General features: G+C 52.6%; 1 protein-coding gene across 1 annotated transcript in view; it reads left to right on the top strand.

Moving 5' to 3' along the window:
* The first annotated feature begins 662 nt into the window (after positions 1 to 662).
* The window catches only part of gpc5b (glypican 5b), a 41,281-nt gene continuing 27,675 nt past the window's right edge, over positions 663 to 14,268 (top strand). Inside the window, 4 exon segments of the mRNA XM_084459113.1 lie at positions 663 to 923; positions 5,592 to 5,753; positions 13,378 to 13,721; positions 13,723 to 14,130. Coding sequence (XP_084315239.1) covers positions 758 to 923; positions 5,592 to 5,753; positions 13,378 to 13,721; positions 13,723 to 14,130 — 1,080 coding nt within the window. The 5' untranslated portion in view covers positions 663 to 757.

The raw sequence follows: 14,268 nt of genomic DNA on the forward strand, positions 1-14,268 counted from the left end.
AATGACAAGAGTAGGTATACTGTAATGGTAAATGGACTGCACTTAAATGGACTGCTTCCCTCTGGAATATGTAGAGAGTGGGTCGTATGCCCACCTCCCTTGTTCTATGTAAAGCGCATTGTGTTGCCTCTGGGTATGAAATGCGCTATACAAATAAAGCTTTGATTGATTGATTGATTGATTGACTTATATAGCCTAGCGCTTTTATCCAAGTTTTTATGTCATTTGAAATTACATTTGCACTTTTTTTTTCTCAAAAAGTAAGACCAAATGCGCCTGAAAATGTCAAGTGGTGTAACCAGAGAAAAGTGGTAAATATTCAATATTTAATTTTGTCAACCTGTGTATGTAGGTGTACCAATACATCCATGGTCCTGGCTTACCCGGTTCTAGAACCCACCAGACGTGATTTTAAGCCACTATAAGGACGCCTTCTTCTACAAGCCACACGATGGAGGAAGTGATCCACTCAACCTCTATTGGGTTGGCACTGGCACTGTTGAGAGGGTGAGAGACAGAGAGAAAGAGAGAGTAGAGAGAGAGAGAGAGAGAGAGAGAGAGAGAGAGAGAGAGAGAGAGAGAGAGAGAGACGGTGCTCACATACTGCATGGTCCGCCTTGCGCTCTGGAAAAAAAGACAATTTACCCAGATGAAGTTGACAGGACACGTGGATTTGTTGAGGACTTTTCTTACCTTAAAATTCCTGATAATAAACATATTCAAAATCACCATCAGGATATCTAATTGAAATGGTGAAATGTTCCGAGGAATACTCCAACGCGTTGACTTTTGGTTGATTTGGGGGACGCTTCTCCTCCTGGAGGTCTCCAGCGTCGGTGCGCACAGTTGCGTCGAGGTGAAAACCGCGTTCCAGCTGCGTCATATCGGCCCCTTAAAATGGGTCCCCGACACACCTGGAACAGGTAGGCATGGTTTAAAATGCGCATGAGCAGAACAGGCCATCTGTCATATCTCCATGAATGGTCCTAAGCAAAAGCATAGACACAGTATATCAGATGAAGCAGTTTATCTTACTGTAGGCCTATATCTTGTGGCAGAATGTGAACGATCAAACTGTAATCTGTATTCATGACATTATGTGCCAAAATAGACCTAACTAATAAAGAAATGCAGATAAAAGTATCAATAATCTTCAACCAACTCATAACCACACCAGTTATACTATATGAACATACTGTAGTTGGACTGGCTTGGTCTTTGATAGGTATCATCAGCAGAGGACAGGTCGTGTCCAAACTAAGTGAGTATGTCTGAAATGTCCCTGTGTCATATCAGAGGTATGTATTCTCCACCGTGGCTCTGGGCGCAGGGCAGATGAGTGTGTCTGGTCCAGTTGATAGCACATGCCCGCTGATCACTCCTCTGGGCTGGCTGGCAGCATTAGAACAGACAGCTACTGAAGGGAGGCATGATTGACACAGGTGGTTTCACTTTTATCAAAGGGAAGAGAGAGAGAGAGAGTGAAGGGAGGGCTGGATGAAGAGGAGAGAGAGGTGAAGAGTAAGCTGGTCAGGTTTCAACCCAGCGTTGTAGGTCACAGCAGAAGACGTTGGGGTTGAAGGTTAGAATACTCTTCGACTTGCCCTATGAGAGCTGGAGCTGAGGGCTTGGTGAACGGTGGAGATGAGGGTTTGGTGAACGGAGGAGATGAGGGTTTGGTGAACGGTGGAGATGAGGGCTTGGTGAACGTTGGAGATGAGGGTTTGGTGAACAGTGGAGATGAGGGTTTGGTGAACGGAGGAGATGAGGGCTTGGTGAACAGTGGAGATGAGGGCTTGGTGAACGGTGGAGATGAGGGCTTGGTGAACGGTGGAGATGAGGGTTTGGTGAACGGTGGAGATAAGGGTTTGGTGAACGGTGGAGATGAGGGCTTGGTGAACGGTGGAGATGAGGGTTTGGTGAACGGTGGAGATGAGGGCTTGGTGAACGGTGGAGATGAGGGTTTGGTGAACAGGGGAGATGAGGGTTTGGGGAACGGAGGAGATGAGGGCTTGGTGAACAGTGGAGATGAGGGTTTGGTGAACAGTGGAGATGAGGGCTTGGTGAACGGTGGAGATGAGGGCTTGGTGAACATTGGAGATGAGGGTTTGGTGAACGGTGGAGATGAGGGTTTGGTGAACGGTGGAGATGAGGGCTTGGTGAACAGTGGAGATGAGGGTTTGGTGAACGGTGGAGCGGAGGGTTTGGTGAACAGTGGAGATGAGGGCTTGGTGAACGGAGGAGATGAGGGCTTGGTGAACGGTGGAGATAAGGGTTTGGTGAACGGTGGAGATGAGGGTTTGGTGAACGGTGGAGATAAGGGTTTGGTGAACGGAGGAGATGAGGGTTTGGTGAACGGTGGAGATGAGGGTTTGGTGAACGGTGGAGATGAGGGCTTGGTGAACAGTGGAGATGAGGGCTTGGTGAACAGTGGAGATGAGGGCTTGGTGAACGGTGGAGATGAGGGTTTGGTGAACGTTGGAGATGAGGGTTTGGTAAATGGAGGAGATGAGGGTTTGGTGAACAGTGGAGATGAGGGCTTGGTGAACGATGGAGATGAGGGTTTGGTGAACGGTGGAGATGAGGGTTTGGTGAACGGTGGAGATGAGGGCTTGGTGAACGGTGGAGATGAGGGCTTGGTGAACAGTGGAGATGAGGGCTTGGTGAACGGTGGAGATGAGGGCTTGGTGAACGTTGTAGGTAAAACACCATGGTGTTTGGGATGGTGCATTTCAGACCCCACTAAAGACCCCACTGTATGTCCTGTGTGTTGAGTGGCTGTCACGCTGCAGCATTTTAATGTAAAGTTCATGCATAGCATTGTGTCCCTAGAGAAATTGCCTGTCTCACACACACACACACACACACACACACACACACACACACACACACACACACACACACACACACACACACACACACACACACACACACACACACACACACATTCTCTGCTACACTCATTGAGACAGACTTGTGTTGGTAAACTGGATGGATGAGCAGGAAAGGCAGAGAGATGCTTCTTCTCACAGAGCTCATCTTGATCACATGCTTTTGTGGCGGGGGGGGGGGCGCTCCGGCGGGGCCCGGATGGGCAGCCCCCCAGCCTGTGTTAATCCTGCGCCCCCCAGGAGTGGGCGTGAGCTCCTGGGTCTGAGGCCTGAGCCCCCCCCCCCCTCTACCTCTGATCCCAGTCAGCTGTTCCTCAGCTTGGCTTACAGCAGCGTGTCAATGTCACATTCCTCTCTCTGGAGAGCAGGAGGGCGCTCTGAATGAGACCTCACCGCTCTCTCTCTCTCTCTCTCTCTCTCTCTCTCTCTCTCTCCTCTCTCTCTCTCTCTCTCTCTCTCTCACTCTCACTCTCTCTATCACTCTCTCTCTCTCCCCATCTCTCTCTCCCCCTCTCTCTCCCTTTATCTCTCCCTCTCTCTCTCCCTCTCTCTATCTCTCTCTCCCTACCTCTATCTCTCCCTCTCTCTCTCTCTCTCTCTCCATCTCTCTCTCCCTTTCTCTATCTCTCCCTCTCTCTCTCTCTCTCTCTCTCTCTCTCTCTCCCTCTCTCTATCTCTCTCTCTCTCTCTATCTCTCTCTATCTCCCTCTCTCTCTCTCTCCCTCTCTCTCTCCATCTCTCTCTCCCCCTCTCTCTCTCTCCCTTTGTCAATCTCTCCCTCTCTCTATCTTTCTCTCTCCCTCCCTCTCTTTCTCTCTCTCCTTCTCTCTCTCACTCACTCTCTCGCTCTCTCTCTCTCATTTTCTCTATCTCTATATCTCTCTCTATCTCTCTCTCCATCTCTCTCTCCCTTTCTCTATCTCTCTCTCTCCCCCTCTCTCTCTCTCCCTTTCTCTATCTCTCCCTCTCTCTATCTCTCTCTCTCCCTCTCTCTCCCTCTCTCTCTCACTCACTCACTCTCTCGCTCACTCTCTCATTTTCTCTATCTCTATCTCTCTCTCTATCTCTCTCTCCATCTCTCTATCCCCCTCTATCTCTCTCTCTCCCTTTCTCTATCTCTCCCTCTCTCTCCCTCTCTCTCTCTCTCCCTCTCTCTCTCCCTCTCCCTCTCTCTCCCTCTCCTGTACCTGTGCTGGGCCACTTCAGCGGTGTGTCCAGGAAAGGACTGTATAATATCACGGTCAAGGTCCTGCACGTGGACTCGCTGACCGGTATGTCAGAGTCGAGGTGATCGAGGGCGTTTCCACCGGGGGCGTCCCCATGACGCAGCTAGAAGTCCCTAGACAGACCCCCCACTGAGAAACGGACTGCGGATCTCCAGTGGAGGATTGTGCACGAAACTGTGGCCACAAACAGACACATGGCACTTATCCATCCAGGACTGGCGAGTAGCTGTCCGTTCTGTGGGGAGGAGGAGACACTGGAACACCTGTGGCTGAGATGTTCCAGGTTGGGGAGGTTGTTTGAGTTGGTGAGGCGGTGGTTGGTGGAGGGAGGACTTTGAGGAGTGCAGGTTTGTTCTGGGGCCAAGCTATAGTGGAACAAGACGCGAGAGGGTTAGCACGGTAGATTTCCTGGTTGCAGAGGCGAAGATGGCTATCTGGCTGATGAGGAGGAATGAGATTAAAGGGGCGGGGTCTGTGGACCCAGGACTGATGGTTAGGGAGCTGGTTGCAGCTCAATTGAGGGTTGAGTACGCCTGGCCTTCAAACTGGAGGAGTTTGTGGGCAGGTGGGGGGGTGGGAGGGGTGCTATGTACAGTAGATAATAATATGATATTGCTGGATTTTTAATGTGTGTTATATGTGTTGCACTTTTTATTTATTTTTTTGTGATAATGTGTATGTTTATGCTGTGAAATGGCCTGATACCTGATTTTAATTTAATTGAATTGCACCAATAAAGGGATTACTAAAGGTAATTACTAAAGGTCAAAAGGTCTATCTCTCTCTCTCTATCTCTCTATCTCTATCTCTCTCACTCTTATGCTCACTTTCTCACTTTCTCTCCTCTCTCATCCTCTCTTAATACATTCTTTTTCTGTCTCTCCTGCTCCCTCTCTCCCTCCCTCATCATCCCACCCACTCCCTCTCTCTCCCTCTTCACTGTCTCTCTGTCTCTCTCTCTCTATCTCTCCCTCTCTCTCTCCCTCTCTCTCCCTCTTCAGTATGTTCTCTCTCTCTCTATCTCTCTCCCTCTCTCTCTCCCTCTCTCTCTCTCTCTCTCTCTCTCTCTCTCTCCCTCTCTCTCACTCTTCAGTGTGTTCTCTGACTCACCCTGATCCCAGAACCCCCCCTGTTCCCTGACCTGTCTAGCAGGTCAGCAGACCCTGACTGCAGTCTAAGCCGTTCCACTCTCACACACACACACACACACACACACACACACACACACACACACACACACACACACACACACACACACACACAGTCAGACGCTATCAGTCCTCTGCCCCGACCATGGAAGAAACACGAATATGAATCCTGAATATAATGAATCAAATCCAGCAGTTTATTTCTATATTTCTATTTCTAAATTCTTGTCTTATTAAAAACCAGTGTTTTTGAGCAACAAACAAAGTAGGGAGCGTCGCCTCGGAAACATTCCCGCCTCTTTCCCCCGTCTGTTTCCTGTGTGCAGGTGCGGAGCTGAAGGTGTGTCGACATCCTGGTCCCACCTGCTGCACGCGCAAGATGGAGGTCAGCTACCTGGCGGCCGTCCGCAGCGAGACGCTCCAGAAGGTCCGCTCCTACAGCTTCGAGCTCAAGTACCTCCTGACGGGCCACGCCGCCGTGTTCCAGGGTGAGAGGGTAGGGGGGAGAGGGATGGGAACGTTCCTCTGAGGGGGGAGAGGGATGGGAACGTTCCTCTGAGGGGGAGGGAGGGGGGCGGGAACGTTCCTCTGAAGGGGAGGGAGGGGGAGGGAGGGGGACAGGAACGTTCCTCTGAAGGGGAGGGAGGGGGACGGGAACGTTCCTCTGAGGGGGAGGGAGGGGGACGGGAACGTTCCTCTGAGGGGGAGGGAGGGGGATGGGAACGTTCCTCTGAGGGGGAGGGAGGGGGATGGGGACGTTCCTCTGAGGGGGAGGGAGGGGGATGGGAACGTTCCTCTGAAGGGGAGGGAGGGGATGGGAACGTTCCTCTGAGGGGGAGGGAGGGGATGGGGACGTTCCTCTGAAGGGGAGGGAGGGGATGGGAACGTTCCTCTGAGGGGGAGGGAGGGGATGGGGACGTTCCTCTGAGGGGAAGGAACAGGAACGTTCCTCTGAGAGGGAGGGAGGGGGATGGGAACGTTCCTCTGAGGGGGAGGGAGGGGGACGGGAACGTTCCTCTGAGGGGGAGGGGGGGGGATGGGAACGTTCCTCTGAGGGGGAGGGAGGGGGATGGGAACGTTCCTCTGAGGGGGAGGGAGGGGACAGGAACGTTCCTCTGAGGGGGAGGGAGGGGGATGGGAACGTTCCTCTGAGGGGGAGGGAGGGGGATGGGAACGTTCCTCTGAGGGGGAGGAACAGGAACGTTCCTCTGAGGGGGAGGGAGGGGGATGGGAACGTTCCTCTGAGGGGGGAGGGGGACGGGAACGTTCCTCTGAGGGGGAGGGAGAGGACAGGAACGTTCCTCTGAGGGGGAGGGAGGGGGATGGGAACGTTCCTCTGAGAGGGAGGGAGGGGGATGGGAACGTTCCTCTGAGGGGGAGGGAGGGGGACGGGAACGTTCCTCTGAGGGGGAGGGAGGGGGAGGGGAACGTTCCTCTGAGGGGGAGGGAGGGGGACGGGAACGTTCCTCTGAGGGGGAGGGAGGGGGACGGGAACGTTCCTCTGAGGGGGAGGGAGGGGGACGGGAACGTTCCTCTGAGGGGGAGGGAGGGGGACGGGAACGTTCCTCTGAGAGGGGAGGAACAGGAACGTTCCTCTGTTAGCCCTTTTCCACCAAAGTAACTCTGGTTCGTGAACCAGTTCAGTCAGAATTCTTGGAACCATGGTTCTATCTAGGGAGCGGGCCTGCGTTTGGAACCTTGGTTCTATCTAGGGAGCGTTTCCACCAATTTTGAGCGGAACCGTTGTACGTCAATAACACAATAGCAATCATAACAATATAATATAATTACAGTAGGTCATCATCACTATTGTTTTAGGGAATGTCAATAATAATGTATATAACGTTAGTGTGATGGCTAGTGATTTAGATAGTTGGCATTCAGCATAGAGAGAATGAGATCATTCATTTACACACAGCTGAAGCAGTAGTTTACGACTCTGACCACGGAGTGAAGCACAGCTGTTTACAGCAGCTCTATAGACCACGCCCAGCTCTATAGACCACGCCCAGCTCTATAGACCACGCCCCCGCGACATCGTCACGCTTCGCGCTGAAAAAACGTTCTTTTTTGGTGCCGGTTTGGAACCAACTTTTGGGTTCCAGAAATCATTTATTTTTAGTCTTAATGCTCGGAACCGCTCGAAATTAGGTTCGCGAACTGGAAACAAACCGGTTCCCTCTTGCTGGAAAAGGGGTATGTGAGGGAGGGAGAGAGACAGGAACGTTCCTCTGACAGGGAGGGAGAGAGAGAGGAACGTTCCTCTGACAGGGAGGGAGAGGGACAGGAACGTTCCTCTCACAGGGAGGGAGAGAGACAGGAACGTTCCTCTCACAGGGAGGGAGAGAGACAGGAACGTTCCTCTCACAGGGAGGGAGAGAGACAGGAACGTTCCTCTCACAGGGAGGGAGAGAGACAGGAACGTTCCTCTCACAGGGAGGGAGAGAGACAGGAACGTTCCTCTCAAAGGGAGGGAGAGGGACAGCAACGTTCCTCTCAGAGGGAGGGAGAGAGACAGAAACGTTCCTCTCAGAGGGAGGGAGAGAGACAGGAACGTTCCTCTGACAGGGAGGGAGAGGGACAGCAACGTTCCTCTCACAGGGAGGGAGAGAGACAGAAACGTTCCTCTCAGAGGGAGGGAGAGAGACAGGAACGTTCCTCTGACAGGGAGGGAGAGGGACAGCAACGTTCCTCTCACAGGGAGGGAGAGAGACAGGAACCTTCCTCTCACAGGGAGGGAGAGAGACAGGAACGTTCCTCTCACAGGGAGGGAGAGAGACAAGAACGTTCCTCTCACAGGGAGGGAGAGAGACAGGAACCTTCCTCTCACAGGGAGGGAGAGAGACAGGAACCTTCCTCTCACAGGGAGGGAGAGAGACAGGAACGTTCCTCTCACAGGGAGGGAGAGAGACAGGAACGTTCCTCTCACAGGGAGGGAGAGAGACCGGAACGTTCCTCTCACATGGAGGGAGAGAGACAGGAACGTTCCTCTCACAGGGAGGGAGAGAGACAGGAACGTTCCTCTGACAGGGAGGGAGAGAGACAGGAACGTTCCTCTGACAGGGAGGGAGAGAGACAGGAACCTTCCTCTCACAGGGAGGGAGAGGGACAGGAACGTTCCTCTGACAGGGAGGGAGAGAGACAGGAACGTTCCTCTCACAGGGAGGGAGAGAGACAGGAACGTTCGTCTCACAGGGAGGGAGAGAGACAGGAACCTTCCTCTCACAGGGAGGGAGAGAGACAGGAACCTTCCTCTCACAGGGAGGGAGAGAGACAGGAACGTTCCTCTCACAGGGAGGGAGAGAGACAGGAACCTTCCTCTCACAGGGAGGGAGAGGGACAGCAACGTTCCTCTGACAAGGAGGGAGAGAGACCGGAATGTTCCTCTGCGTCTCGTTATGGGTTATAGCAAGAAATTATATCGCAGAATATATTAAATGTGATGTTGATGCCAGTATTGCCTCTGAGACGGATCTCTCTCTCTCTCTCTTTTTCTCTCTCTCTCTCTCTGTCGCATTCTCTCTCTTTCTTTGGCTTCCTCCATCTCTCTCCGGGGAAGGTGGAGAGCACACAGCCGGTCTTGTTCTCGGGCCGGTGAAAGAAAGGGAGTGAGAAATGTTTACATTCACTCTGTATCCCAGGAGCTGTGTTACCATGTGAATCAGACTGTCTCGCTAACGAGCTGCCCTGAAAAGACTGAAGAATAGTCTACTTGTCCTTCTCCGTCTTTCATTGGCTAGTCCGGCAGGGGCTCCAAGAGGAGCCACTTACTCTGTGTGTGTGTGTGTGTGTGTGTGTGTGTGTGTGTGTGTGTGTGTGTGTGTGTGTGTGTGTGGCCAGTATGTGAGTGTCAAAAACATGCATGATATTCGTGTTACTCGGTTATCAGTGTCTTGCAATCGAACCACCTCTGTCTCTCCCATGATGCACTCTGTTGAGGAGGGCAGTCGGATGCGCCACACGTCAGGCCTGGAGTTGTACCGTCACTGTACGACCCCTGTGACCTTTCACCCGGACCCTCGGTCTCGTCCTATCGCAGACCAGCACGAGGTGGTCACATGGTCCCTGCCCTGTAACCCCATCCCTCCGTGTTTGGGGCGCTGTCGCTAGGATACGTCCACACATGCGGAGGAGATATGGAGGGTCCTGGTTTGGAGAAACGAGAGCCTTATTACCCCCCTCCAACACGCTCTCTCTCTCACACACACACACACACACACACACACACACACACTCACACACACACACACTCACACACATAAACACACCATCGCCTCTGCTGCGGTCAGTGGTTCACACACGGAAGGCTTGAGTCAGCTGCTCCTGTCGAGGAAGTTGGAGGTGTGGACCAGCGTCACATCGGTCACTGAGTGTGTGTGTGTATGGGGGGGGGGGGTGTGAGACAGAGGGAGAGAGAAGGAGAGAGAGTGAGTGAAAGAGAGGGAGAAGGAGTGAGAGAGTGGGGGAAGGAGAGCGAGATAGGGGGAGAGAGAAGGAGAGAGAGTGAGTGAAAGAGAGGGAGAAGAAGTGAGAGAGAGGGGGAAGGAGAGCGAGATAGGGGGAGAGAGAAGGAGAGAGAGTGAGTGAAAGAGAGGGAGAAGGAGTGAGAGAGAGGGGGGAAGGAGAGCGAGATAGGGGGGGGGAGAGAGAGAGTGTGCGAGAGAGAGTAAGGGAGGCAGTGTGAGAGAGAGTGAGAGAGAGAGAGGGAGTTAGAGAAGGAGCGAGTGCGAGAGAGAAAAAGAGAGAGAGAGCGTGAGAGAGCGAATTTGTGTACAGCTGCTGTGCTGGGGGCGTGTGACGGTAGTGTGTTATTCCAGGGCTGTGCTTGTGTAACTCTAGAGGGATAGTTGCAGCCGGTGCTCACCTTCAGACGGGCTCCCGTGGATTCAGGTTCGAGCCTAATTGGAGCAGCATGTGTTTGTAACAGGAGGCTGCAGACCGAGACAAAGTTGTAGGTTGCTTGCTGACTAAAGGACACCGAGAGACGGATATAAACACACACACATGCTACACACACACACGCGTTGAACCTGGGCCTTCCGGATAAATGCAGACTGAACTAGCCTGTGGACAAGACATGTCTGGCTGAATCTCCAGCCTGGTTGTTGGTTGGTTGGTTGGGCTGTGGTTGATTGGTTGGTTGGTTGGGCCGTGGTTGGTTGGTTGGTTGGTTGGTTGGGTCGTGGTTGATTGGTTGGTTGGTTGGGTCGTGGTTGATTGGTTGGTTGGTTGGGCTGTGGTTGATTGGTTGGTTGGTTGGGTCGTGGTTGATTGGTTGGTTGGTTGGGACGTGGTTGATTGGTTGGTTGGTTGGTTGGGCCGTGGTTGATTGGTTGGTTGGTTGGTTGGGCCGTGGTTGATTGGTTTCTTGGTTGGTTGGTTGGGCCGTGGTTGATTGGTTGGTTGGTTGGGTCGTGGTTGATTGGTTGGTTGGTTGGGCCGTGGTTGATTGGTTGATTGGTTGGTTGGTTGGTTGGTTGGTTGGGCCGTGGTTGGTTGGTTGGTTGTTGGTGGGTTGGTTGGGCCGTGGTTGATTGGTTGATTGGTTGGTTGGTTGGGCCGTGGTTGGTTGGTTGGTTGGTTGGGTCGTGGTTGATAGGTTGGTTGGTTGGGACATGGTTGATTGGTTGGTTGGTTGGTTGGTTGGTTGGGCCGTGGTTGATTGGTTGGTTGGTTGGTTGGGCCGTGGTTGATTGTGCTTCAACTGGTATACCCACTACCCTCCATGGCCTTTATGTTTAGAGTGTCTGCCCTGAAGTTGAGGGTTCGATCCCCGCTGAGTCATACCAAAGACTAAAAAAATGTTACCCAATGCCTCCCTGCCTGGCACTCAGCATCAAGGGTTGGATTGGGGGTCCCTTAAGTCCCTGTGACATCATGGGGTGTATTTCATCAAGCTGCCTCACGCTAAGGAATGAGGAGATATGCTCTTGCCCTTTTGACCATTGGTTCTCAAGACTACTTACTTACTTACTCTTATGGAGGCAGAATAAGTATGTAACGAGTATGTTATGAGTATGTAACAAGCACAAATGACCTATGTGGTTGGCTGTGTCATTTAATATTGGAAGAGATCGCCTGGTTCTTTTCCCAGCCTGCATCTCTCTGGGCTGTTGGACTCTGAACACATTTCAAGGCAGTGAGGTCTTCTTGTTGCGTTGTCATTGGTCAGGCAGATGAGCTGGGGGACGTGTCTGAGGATGTCAGCACCCCGGGGGTCACTCGCTCTGAAAACCTGCTGTATTTGTGGACTTCCTGTCGAGCATCAGGACCCAGAAACCACAGTTTAGCTGGGCTGGGTCCAGGTGACATGCTACTTTGAGGTGTGTGTGTGATGATGATGATGGTGTGTGTGTGTGTGTGTGTGTGTGTGTGTGTGTGTGTGTGTGTGTGAGAGAGAGAGAGATTAGGTGGATTACATGTGTGGAACAGCTGTCTATGCTGGGTTTGTACAGTTAACTCCAGAAATATTTGGATAGCTATACACCGCTTTGTAATTCTGGTCCTGTACTCCTCCCCTCTGAATGTATTTATAAATTGAATTGTCAACTTTAATTTGACAGTGTTTTCAATCCAAAGTTGCAAAATAACAAAAATGTCATTCTACAAATATTTGTTTTGGAGTTAGCTGTAAATCATATGCTTCTGTTATTGCTGACTTGATGTTTAGGGTTATTTGAACAGCAAAATAGCTAACGTTGCAGGAATCATCAGTGTAACTGCTTTAGCCACTGACCGCTACCATTAATGTTATGGAAGCTGCTGCTAGTTGTTGTGAGCTCATGAGCTAACTGGCTATCCCGCTCTTATTGTGCTGGATTAGCATTGGAAGCATTGGAACTGATGTGTCCAGGCGACAAGACCTATCTTAAATTATCAGACATTATTTCATGTCATTTCAATTCACAGCTATTTCAGTGCCGTGACTAGCTTCCGTCCTACCAGTCCTGAACAGAAACAAGCCAGCCACGCACATAAGCCAGGTTGGACCTGGCCTGGTTCTGGTAATATGAATAAAGGCAGTGAAGTGAATCAGTTAATACAACCTAAATATCCAGTGGATTGTAGACAGCCTGGCCTGGGCTTCAGTCTGTATTTGAATCTCTCATCAATGCTGACCAAGCAGTTATCAGTTACAGTGGCCTGATTTAGACCTGGAATCATTCATTTTAATGGCCTTAATTAAGTTAATTCCTTTAGTTTCTGAGTGTTTCTAGAGGGAGGGGGAGGTCTGTCTGGGCTGGGGGAGTTGTGGATCACGCTGAGTCATGACCCCGACTCTCCCCTGGTGAACCCTCTCTCTCTCTCTCTCTCTCTCTCTCTCTCTCTCTCTCTCTCTCACACACACACGCACACACACACACACACACACACACGTGATTCTACACCAGGTCAGTGGAAGGTACTGTAGGCAGCTATGAGAACCGTTATTACTTTGTGTGTGTGGGCGGTGTGTGTGGGTGGTGTGTAGTGTGTGTGTGTGTGTGTGTGTGTGTGAGAGATGTCTGTGTGAGTGTATGTGTATGCGTATGTGTGTGTGTGTGTGTGTGTGTCATTTAGTACTTTCCCAGTTGCTGTCTCTCTTCCATCTGTCAGAATGCCATCAGACTTACATCAGACTATTGATGGTCTGACCCTCATCTCCTCTTACACTCACACATGCTGCTTGATTAAAACACTCTAACCCCTTCTTAACCCCTCGCCACCCACTCTCTCTCCCTCTCTCTCTCCCTCTCTCTCCCTCATTCTCTGTCTTTTTCTTTCTCTCTCTCTCCCTCTCTATCTCTCTTTCTCTCTCTCTCTCTCTCTCTCTCTCTCTCTCCCTTTCTCTCTATCTATCTTTCTCTCTCTCTCTCTCTCTCTCTCTCCCTCTCTCTCCCCTCATTCTCTCTCTCTCTCTCTATTTCTCTCTCTCTCTCTCCCTCTCTCTCTTTCTCTCCCTCTCCTCTCCCTCTCCCTCTCCCTCTCCTCTCCCTCTCCCTCTCCCTCTCCCTCTCCCTCTCCCTCTCTCTCCCTCCCTCCCTCCCTCCCTCTCCCTCTCTACCTCCCTCTCTCTCTCTCTCTCTCTCTCTCTCTCTCTCTCTCTCTCTCCCTCTCTCTCTCTCCCTGTAGATGCGTTCCAGTCCCTGCTGTCCTTCACGTTGAACCTGACCAGCGCCCTGTTTGACAGCGCGTACCAGCCCCTGTCCCGCGAGGCGCGCCCCCTGGTGGCCGGGCTGTTCTCTGACCTGGGCCTGTATCTGTCCGGCGACAACGACACCTCCGTGGAGCACTCCGTGCACCGTTTCTATAACGACCTCTTCCCGCTGGTGTACCGGCGCCTCGTCAACCCGGGCATGGCCCCTCCCTCCGCCGCCGCCGCCACCGGCGCCGCCACCACCACGCCCCCCCCCTCGCTGCCCTCGCCCAATCACGTGGAGTGCCTGACCATGACCCGCCAGGACATCAACCCGTTCGGGGGCGCACCCCCACCTCCTGGCGGAGGAGTTGGGTCGGGCGCTGGGCACGGGGCGGGCGCTGAGCCGGCTGCTCTCGCTGGGCCGCCAGGTCTTGGCCGCCACTGAGGGGGCGGGGCTGGCGCGGGAGTGCGGGCGGGGCCTGGTGCGGATGCAGTACTGCTCGCACTGCCGGGGGTTGACCCTCATCCGGCCGTGCGGCGGCTTGTGCCTCAACGTGATGCGCGGCTGCCTGGCGGGCCTCGCCGAGCTCGACGCCCCCTGGAGGAGGTACGTGGCGGCGCTGCGCGAGCTGGCCGGGACGCTCGCCGCGGGCCATGACCTGGAGCTGGCGCTGCTCGCCATCCGGGACCACATCAATGACGCCATACTGCACGCCCAGCTGCAGGGCCCGCAGATCACCGCCATAGTGAGTGTCATTACATTACATTACATTACATTACATTACATTACAGTCATTTAGCACACACTTTTATCCAAAGCGACTAACAATAATTGCATTTAACGTAGGAAGAGCCAATGTACTACTACTTGCCAGAACTCACAA

The sequence above is a fragment of the Borostomias antarcticus genome, assembly GCF_949987555.1.
Source record: "Borostomias antarcticus genome assembly, chromosome: 26".
In the NCBI taxonomy this organism is placed as follows: Eukaryota; Metazoa; Chordata; class Actinopteri; order Stomiiformes; family Stomiidae; genus Borostomias; species Borostomias antarcticus.